This window comes from Nicotiana attenuata, chromosome 4 (genome assembly GCF_001879085.1).
Source record: "Nicotiana attenuata strain UT chromosome 4, NIATTr2, whole genome shotgun sequence".
In the NCBI taxonomy this organism is placed as follows: Eukaryota; Viridiplantae; Streptophyta; class Magnoliopsida; order Solanales; family Solanaceae; genus Nicotiana; species Nicotiana attenuata.
In genome coordinates this window covers 9,464,611-9,474,810 of record NC_031992.1, presented here as the reverse complement: position 1 = coordinate 9,474,810, position 10,200 = coordinate 9,464,611, and the positions used below count along the sequence as shown (strand labels likewise).

General features: G+C 37.0%; 1 protein-coding gene across 1 annotated transcript; it reads right to left on the bottom strand.

Annotated features, from left to right (window-relative positions):
• Window positions 628-9,619, bottom strand: LOC109224962 (thioredoxin-1-like). The gene is made up of 2 exons (XM_019389540.1): window positions 9,319-9,619; window positions 628-1,164 (listed from the first exon to the last, which is right to left on the bottom strand). The coding sequence occupies exons 1-2, from the start codon at window positions 9,557-9,559 to the stop codon at window positions 851-853; spliced, it is 555 nt and encodes a 184-aa protein (XP_019245085.1). The 5' UTR covers window positions 9,560-9,619; the 3' UTR covers window positions 628-850.

Below are 10,200 nucleotides of genomic sequence, written 5' to 3'. Positions count from 1 at the left end.
CATGGATAATATGAATATCCATATTATCTGCCGGATAAACCCGTCTTTACCTGTCTCAAATACGGGTCGGGTCGGATAATTTATCCGTAGTTAAATCACCCGTTTTAACCGCTCATATCCGACCCGACCCGCCGTTTGCCACCCCTAGGTTTGACAGTTGACTCTTGACTGTTCGAAGCTCAAGAAGATTAACTCGTCGTCGCCATCTCCATGTTTCCCAAAGAGCAACCAATTTAATTCTTTTCTATATGGATTTTGGAGTTTTTCTTTTGTAAGATGATGCAAAGATGGGGTCTGGGGGTTCAGAACTATGACTAAAGGATCTTAGGCATGTTGAAACGGGTCAAACGAATGACTGGATCATGACCTAACTTGTCCAAGACCTACTTGGGTCAACATGGGTTGAGTAAGACAGTAGAATTGGTTGCGTTAGCTACACGTCTATGGTCAAAATTGACACCCTTAAAGGTGTCAAGCTCAAGGTGCATTTAGAATTTAAATTCTATAGGTTCAATCTTAAAATTATAGGTCCAGACCTACTACTTGTTGCAATTTTAGTAGATTCTTATACATAAAGTTATGTCATGCGTCAAAAGTACTAGTTCAGATGAACACGGTGTCTAGTGCTACATCCGCACTGCAAGCGGGTTAAAACATGTTAATTCTTGCTTAGGTCAAGATGGATCAAAAACAATCTTATAACACCAACTCAAACTTAACGAATTTGCTTAGTATAAACACCAGGCGCGGGTGTGGAAGTTTTTACCTATATTATAACCAGGAATGGAAAATCTGGGATCACTATGACACCAAAACCAAGTGTAGCTTTGGGCTTACCATTTAACAGCTTTTACAAGTATTTGTCTATGCTGGCAGTTAGACTGGCTTTGGGTACAGCTCCTATTATTGCATCTTTCTTCTCTCCATTGACAAAGATCATTATCGTTGGGATGCTTCGGATTCCATATTTGGTCGCTATAGAAGAGCTGTCATCGGTATTCATTTTGAAGCACCTAACCCTCCCTGCATATTGCTTGGCCAGATCGCTAATCACTGGATGGAACATGCGACATGGTCCACACCAGGGAGCCCAAAACTCAACCACCACGGGTTCAGTAGCGTTGAGAACAAGTGATTCCCATGTTTCCTCTGTCACAGAAGGAACTGAAAGAAAACACAAGAAATTAAAACACAAAACAAGATTACGCAAAACACTTTTGACTATCTATGAATCCCTCTCACAACTAATGGAAACCACACTCTGAAATCTCTTATCTATAAATTTTCAGGCATTTCGAATGCTGCCTCAAGGAATTATTACTTGGTGGAGACTAACACATCCTTAGCTCCCCAACCCCCCAAAATAAAGAATAATAATAACAACAAAAATAACTTTCTTTTAGCAAGTATAATGCCAAAGAACACTTATTATCTGCTCCTATATTATAAGAGAATACCAACTAAATAAGCATTTTCACAGGCTACAGTTTTTCTAAATCAATAGATAAACTAAGTAGGCAAGCTGGCCAAACTTGTTTCTTGTATTACAGACAGGTTCTAAATCAGTCATTCTTTTACTTGTGGATTGTGAAAAAATGTTATTTGCTAACAACGAAAAAACGAAAAGAATTTTCTCCTTACAAATTCGTAATAGTTGTAGAAGATATCGATTCACTTTGACCTGACCTTGCACAAAGATAGTCAACAGTTGCCACTAATTTCCTAAGACTAAAACCACATAATAAAATTTATGGCCATGGCTATAGAGTTCTATTATTGTTACCAGCATACTTACTCCTCTACAGCAGCACACAGAAAATAGCTACGTCATTGTCTCTCCAATAGAGAGATATTGCAAGCTTAGGAAAAAGGTTCCATTTACGTCATGTACATCTTGAGACAGAAACGTAAATATATAGTAGACAGTAGATAATACAAACAGGTTTTAACACTACCAATCACCTTTTGTATCAGTTAGCTCCTAGTTGCTGTACAATCATTTAGCTGCAGGGAATAACAGATCAGTACACCAATTTCTTATATGGATGATATCAATACGAAAACAAAACAAAACCAAGAGGAGGAGCAGAAAGGGAGGGAAGAAGAATGGAGAATGAGATATTAGGCCAACTTCATACAGAGAAAATCACCTTCCTATTCCTATAGATTTGAGAAGCAGAAAGCACCTTGATGACACCATTCAGTGTTTAAAAAAGCGCCCGCTTCCTCGCTTTAAGCGAGAAGCGATGCGAAGCGAGAAGGTGCACGCTTCATATGGGTGAAACGACTCAGGTATAAAAAAGCGACCGTTTCCCACTAAAAAGCGAGAAGCGATCAAGCGATGCGATGCGAAGAAAGCGACCGCTTCTGTGTTTTAAAACAGACCCAGCCCTATTTTATTAAAAACGAAATCAGTTGTGTCTTTCATTAAACGAACAGCAACAGCAGCGACTAGGGTTTAAAGGCAGGCAGAGCATCTGATAGCATCGACTAGGGTTCTTCTTCTTCTTCAAGTTCAAGTCTTCAACAGCAACAGGTATGTTATGATTTTTCTTCTTCTTCTTCTTTTTCTTTCACTATTTAAACGTCCAAATAGCAGCGAAATGCCGGCGAATCTTTTTTTTTACCTTCAGTGCTTTCTCAGAATTGATGCCAATCATTGGGTTCTTCTATCTCTGCCCAGTTTTTAACAGAGAATTAGTGCCCTTCCTCTAATTTTTATATCCTTTATTCTTAGTTCTTTATTTTATTTTAATTTAATTACTGCCCAGTATTTATTTTAATTTTTTTTTAAAATTTCGCTTCACTTCAAAAGAGCGAGCACTTCGCTTCTCGCTTCTCGCTTTAAGCGAAATGGAGGTTGTCGCTTTTCCTCGCTTCACGCTCTTCACAACATTGACACTATTTCAATTTTGGGGTTAGAAGATAAGATTAGAAGCAGAAGGGGAGTGCTATACAATCGAACTTCTCTATAAGTACCATCTCCTAGAACAACACTTCACTGAACGGTTTTCTTTGGAACCAATTTTTCATGCTATGTTATAATAACAGCACTTCGCTTTAACAACTAAAAAAATATCCTGAACAAACAAAGGTGTTATAGAGAGTTTTGACTATACAAGAAAACGCAAAATTTAGGTAGGTCTTAATACATCTTCAGAGAGGAGCTATTAACTTCTCATTTCAGAGGGAGCATCAACTTTAGACACAAAAGCAAAGACTAAGTAAACAGGTAATAAAAGCTTTTACCAAGCAATTTTAGTAAACATAGCAATCGATGCCCCAAGCTTTTAACAACTTCCTAGCATAATTGAATGCCTTGTTCATCTTTACCAAGCATTCACATGAATTTGCTCTTCAAAATCCTCAGATTCTTCCGGAAGAGGTAATAAAAGCTTTATCCTTCGAAAAAGTTGTGGCTTTGCTGAATCAATCTTTAAAAAATCTACAATTTGAGGCGCCTAAGGGTGTGGCCTAGTGGTCAATGAAATGGATTGAGAACCATGAGGTCTCATGTCCAAATCCTAGCAGGGGTAAAAAAAACACTAAGTGGTTTATTCCCATCTGTCCAAGTATTGGTGGGCAGAATTACCTGATACCTGTTAGTGGTGGGAGGTAACAGGTATCCCCTGAAATTAATTGAGGTAGCGTAAGCTAGCCCGGAAACCATAGTTACAAAAAAAAAATCTACAATTTGAGATTTTTGGGTATTTTCACGGTAAATTCTCTTAATATGTGTTCTTTTTTCTTCTTTCTGGTTGGAACTTCTTGAAAACATCAATTGTTTTCCTTTGTGGGTTGAATTCTATGAAATTATTTAGAGTTTATCTAAATTGATATTTAAAATTTTAATTCAGCTTAAATTTCAATGAAAAAATATTATCCTAAAGCAACTTTCAAAACCAAGTTCATAATGTCAAGATCATATAACTTCAAAGAAAGGACCAATGAGTCGAAACACCATCGACAAAGTGAAGGAGTTGTTTTAAATTCCTTAAAGGATGGGGGAGAAACAAGTATTTCGAAAAATATCATCCAACTTATCATGATGTAACAAGAAGCGCATATCTTCAAAACCCTCAGGGGTTGGCCCGGTGGCAATAGACTTGAGCCTTGGGGTTTGCTCCCTTTCAAGGTCTCAAGTTCGAAACCCACTGGGTGCAAACAATTTCTAAGGGTTATCGGACTGGGTAAAACCTGAATTAACCGTGGTGCACTTGCGGGAAACTCTTTGCCAAGGGTCTGTGCACCCCCGAGATTAGTCGGGGCTCTTAGAGACTTGGACACCCGGTGCAAATAAAAAAAAAAAGAAGCGCATATCTTCAAAGAGGTCTTTTCCAACCTCTAAATCAAAATTTTCCTCGAAGAAATATTTATGATAAATTGCATCGCGTTAATCCTTAGATGGTTTATTAGTATGGAGTATGGTGTAACAAAAGATGCGGCTGTTTACTTCAATCGTTATTTGTTTCAAGATGAATGCATCAATTAAGAGAGATTCTTACATCAAACAATACTAATTTATCATGTTTAAGTGATAAATTAAGGTAAGAATATGTATTAATTAACTTGTGGTTTAGTGATAATTCTTTTTTGAGAAGAGATAGGTCATGTATTTATTGGGTTGGTGTAAGCACCCGATGCGAGTAAGTATTTACCGTTGAGATATATTTTCAAGTATAGGGTTTACAAGGTGGAACAAGAAGGACATATTTGATATGCATATTATTGGACCAAATAGAGTTCATAAAAATTTGATGAGACAAAAACAATCCATTCAAAGTGCATTGCTAAACAATCCGATCAACAAAAGTTAGATCAAATATTGGACTCGTATAGAAGCTATAATTGATATGATAAGATATCTTTTGAACCATGGATTATCATTTTGGGATATCAAATTATTAGTCCCTTGTTTTTATACGGTGTGTCATTATTATCAGTAGGATGGCATTATTCTTGTAGTTTAGTATCCCTGGATCTCTGTTATTACTCGTTGCATTGTTTGCTTCCATTATCTTATTCCCTTGTTGTTGCTATTGTTTCTCTATTGCTTCATTTTTACTGTTCTTGAGCGAAAGGTCTTTCGGAAACAGCCGCTCTACCTTCATAAGGTAGGGGTAAGGTCTCCCCAGATCCCACTTGAGAGATTTTACTGAGTCTTTTGTTGTTGTAAATTGTTTAGCAAGTGCACTTTAAATGGATTGTTTTTGTCTCATCAAATCTTCACAGTTCTTTTTTGACTGATTATGTATATTGTTTGGTCCATCAACGTGCATATTAAATTTGTTCTTCTTGTTCCAACTTGTAAATCATATACTTGAAAATACATCTCCAAGGTAAATACTTACCCGCATCGGGTGTTTACACCAACCCAATAATACATGACATATGTCCTCTCAAAAAAGAATTATTACTAAACCATAAGTTAATTAATACATATTCTTACCTTCATTTATCACTTAAACATGATAAATTAGTATTATTTGGTGTGAAAACCTCTCTTAATTGATGCATTCATCTTGAAACAAATAACAATTGAAGTAAAAAGCCGTATCTTTTGTTACACCATACTCCAACAATTAAAGCGTCACAATTTTCCATAAAATTTCTTAGAAGAAAATTGTGATTTCAAGGTTGGAAAGGACCTTTTTGAAGATATGTTCTTCTTATTGCATCACGGTCATTTGGATGATATTTTCGAATTGTTAATCTTTCTTCAAGATCAGCTTTTATGGAATTTAAATTAACTCCCTCACTTTGTCGATGTAGTTCCGACTCATAGGCCCTTTATTCCAAGTTAGATAAATCTTGATAGTTTCAACTTAGTTTTGGAATTCTAGAAGTTGTTGTAGGATAATATATCGTTCTAAATTAAAAGTTCAAGTACCAATTTAGATAAAGCCTAAATAATTTTATAGGATTCAATGCACAAAGAAAAACAACGAATATTTTCAAGAAACTCCAACGAGAAAGAAGAAAGAAAAAAGTATTAAGAGAATCTATTGTGAAAATAGCATCTAGATTCCCAAAAATCTCAAAATGTAAAGAGAATGAGTAGTTTGTCAAAGAGAAATGGTTTAGCAAAGCAACTTTTTAGAAGGATGAAACATTTATTACCTCTTTTTGAAGAATCAAAGATTTTGAAGAGCAAATTCTTGCGATTGCTTTCTAAAGATGAAGAAGGCATGATTCTACCATAAAATTGTTAAAAACTTGAGTTAACGATTGTTTTGTTTAATAAAATTGCTTGGTAAAGGTTTTTTTACCTCTTAACATGGTCAACCTTCTTTGTAATTTTATTGATTTCATTCTCACTCAAAAAAAAAAAAAAATTAGGGTTTTAAGATTGTGCATGCAAAAGTGCAACTCAAAAACGTTTTACTACTTGAACCCTTGAACTCTCGATAGTATGAAGTGCTTCATCCAGAAAACCTGCAAGCCATCTTGTTCAAGTGGTGTGAATTTTTATAATTGTACTTAGATTTTCGTTTTGGAGAGGGTGGTTGAAGTGAAGGTGAGGAGCAGTGTGTCCATTTCTGAGAACCAGTTCGGTTTCATGCCGGAGCGTTCGACTATGGAAGCTATTCATCTGGTGAGGAGATTGGTGGAGCGGTATAGGAAGATGAAGAAGGACTTGCATATGGTATTCATTGACCTAGAAAAAGCTTATGACAAGGTCTCGAGAGAGGCGCTTTGGAGATGCTTGGAAGCTAAAGGGGTCCCAGTAGCCTATATAGTGTGACTAAGGACATATATGATGGAGCTAAGACTTGGGTTAAGACGGCGGGAGGAGAACACTTTCCGGTTGTGATGGGGTTGCACAAGGGATCAGCTCTTAGCCTAAGTTGCTCGGACACGGGTGCGGATCTAGAGGTTGGATCCTTTGAGATGTAAATTCTAAGAGTCGGGGATATGGATCGTAGTATGGATACGGGTGTGGGGATCCTGCTAAAACAATTTAAAAATATAAAAATTTCTCTAAATTAGTGGAATACTTGCGTATAACTTGTAAAGTGTGGATTTCTTTTTTATTCTCAAGTTGTAGATAAGTAAATGATTGATTTCCTAAATAAGGATGCCATTTTTCTTCAAATTTACTCTAGTTTTGGTTCTGATATCGGGAATCATATTGTATCTCGTCTCGAATTTCTCCGTCCATTGTGGTCAAAGCACCCAAAATTGTTTGACCATATCCGGTACGCATCCCATACCCACACTCATACTAGTGTCGTATCGACATGGGTGCGGCACCTAAACTGCCATGTCGGAGCAACTTAGCTCTTAGCCCATTTATATTTTCCTTGGCGATGGATGCATTGACGAGACACATTCAAGGAGAGGTGTCATGGTGTATGTTATTTACCGATGACATAGTTTTGGTTGACGAGACGGCGGGTGGTGTTAATGAGAGGCTGGAGGTTTGGAGGCAGACCCTAGAGTCTAAGGGTTTCAAGTTGAGCAGGACCAAGACGGAATACTTGGAGTGCAAGTTCAACAACGTTACCCAGGAAGCGGACATGGAGGTGAAGCTTGATACACAAGTTATCCCTAAGAGAGGTAGTTTCAAGTACCTTGGATCTATAATACAGGGTAACTGGGAGATTGATAAGGATGTCACGCACCGTATCGGAGCTGGATGGATGAAGTGGAGGCTCGCTTCTGGTGTCTTGTGTGATAAAAATGTGCCACTGAGACTTAAAGGTAAGTTCTACAAGGTTGTAGTTAGACCGACTATGTTGTATGGCATAAAGTGTTGGCCGGTCAAGAACACTCATGTTCAGAAGATAAAAGTAGCTGAGATAAGGATGTTAAGGTGGATGTGTAGGCATACCAGGTTGGATAAGATTCGGAATGAAGTTATTCGGGATAAGGTGAGAGTGGCTTCTGTGGAGGAAAGATGCGGGAGACAAGGATGAGATAGTTCGGGCATGTTAAGAGAACAAGTATAGAAGCTCCAGTCAGAAGGTGCGAGAGGTTAACCTCAGTGGGTATCAGGAGGGGACGAGGTTATTAGGCAAGACATGGCGCAGCTAGAGTTGACTGAGGACATGGCCCTAGATAAGAGGGTGTGGAGGTCGAGGATTAGGGTAGAAGGCTAGTAAGTAGTCGAGCGTATCTCTTTGTCTTTCCCAGTTCGCTAGCATTAGTTTTAGTATGATATCCTTTTATTCATAGATTGCTATTATTACCTAGAGTTTAACTGCTTTCTTGGCTCCAGTATCTTTATCTTGTTGCCATAACTTTTGTCATCCGTTCTCCAGCCGGGGGTCTATCGGAAACAACCTCTCTGTCCTTCTAGGTTAAGGGTAAGGCTGCGTACATCTCACCCTCCCCAAACCCCACTTGTGGGAAAATACTGGGCTGGTTGTTGTTGTTGTTGTATTTTCGTTTTGCTTATTATTTATATATGCACACTTAGTAAAAAAAATCGACCGCTTGCCTCGAGGTAGATCTGCTCCCGCAGCCAAGTGATGCACCGAGAATATGCAGCTCGCTTAAGGGCCCAAAGGGAAGTGAGAAAACAACTTAAAAAAGCAGCAAGCTAGCAATCTACTCGTTACCCCCTACCCCCCCCCCCCCCCCCCCCCAAACTACACACACAAATTCTCCTTACTGCTACTGTGAAAGTTCTTGGAACACTTTTATTTCTCTCCTACTTAATAAGGTACATAACTACTACCGGGAAGTTTCCATCAAAATCTGGATAAAGATTCCCACATAGTGATGAGTGTTCTTGTTTTGTGTGCACTTGGCTGCTCTCTTGAATGATAAAGAATCGAACTCTTAGTTTTCACATGCTTGTTGTAGGACTGTGCAATCTTGACCTTTATGTCCTTGCATGTGATTTTGTATTCAATCGAAACAAGGATATTTGATTGGGCGGGTTCAACGAAAAAAAGAAGGATTCTTTGTTTACCTTACTTACTTTTTCGCCCTCTTAGACACATGGTTCTAAAGATTCAATTTCAAAGTTGTACAAATCGGTGTCATATGCTCAATTAAGCAACATAATGTATTCATATCATACTTTTCATGTAACTTCTAAATATGTAAACCTTATTTCAAAAAGATTAAGAAATCAATATTCAAATTCACACTGAAACTCAAACGCGTAGACCCTCAATGAGGGAGTAACAATGAGCTAGTACATTACGTGGCAGGATAAATTAAAATCTAAATACTAGTAGTAAAATATTGCAGCTGAAATTAAAGAAAAAATATATCTTTTGACAAATCTAATGTAAATTAAATGCAAATATAATACTCTTAACGATATAAAAGAAATGAAAAAATGAAAAAAAAATGAGAACGAACCGTCGAAAGCAACATCAGAAGCTTCGCCGGACACGCTACTTGAGCGACAACAACTTGTTGAAGAAGACGAAAGTGAAACTTGCTTTAAAGGAGTATAGGATTTAAGAGCGGTGTATTTGATAGGGGAACGGCGGTCCCATGTGGCGGACAACGGCGGCGAGGGGCGGAGGGCTGGTCGGATATTAGAAGGAGAAGAGGAAAAAATGGAAGAGAGGGCGAGTGAATCGAGAATCGTCGACATTGGCGAGAGCAAAGGAGGGAAACTGTGGGTTAGTTGACTATTTCTATGTTTTCTGAAATGTGAAAAAGACACCTTTATTACACCACAAAAAAGTGTTTATATTAAATTATACTACTACAAAGTATCTGTTTTGGACATAAAAATTATAATTTTTTTAAAAAAGTAATATTTGAAGTTAAATTGAAAAATAGTACTTAAAAACATACATTTCACTTTTGTGAGTGGATAAAAAAGTAAAAATTTCCAAAGTTGCAAATTTTCATGGACGGACACAAAAAAAAAAAGAAGAAAAAAATTTATGGATAAACGGGCCTAATTTACTATGATTAAGAGATTTTATTAGGTAAAAATATATATCAATTAATTAATTATGATTAAGTAAGATGAGTTTATTTACAAATACATGTCATGCATCTATTGGTTTGATATAAACACACGATACGAATAAGTATTTATTAGTAACAATACAATACGAGCACATTTAAACTATTAAATCTACATAACAATATTAAAAGAAAAGCATGTTTGTGAAAGGCATATCTTTTAAATCTAAATAAAAATAAGTTTGTGAAGCCTCTCGTCAAGGACGGAGATCAATTAAATACGTTATATTAATTTGTTTATTTATTATAAATTAATAT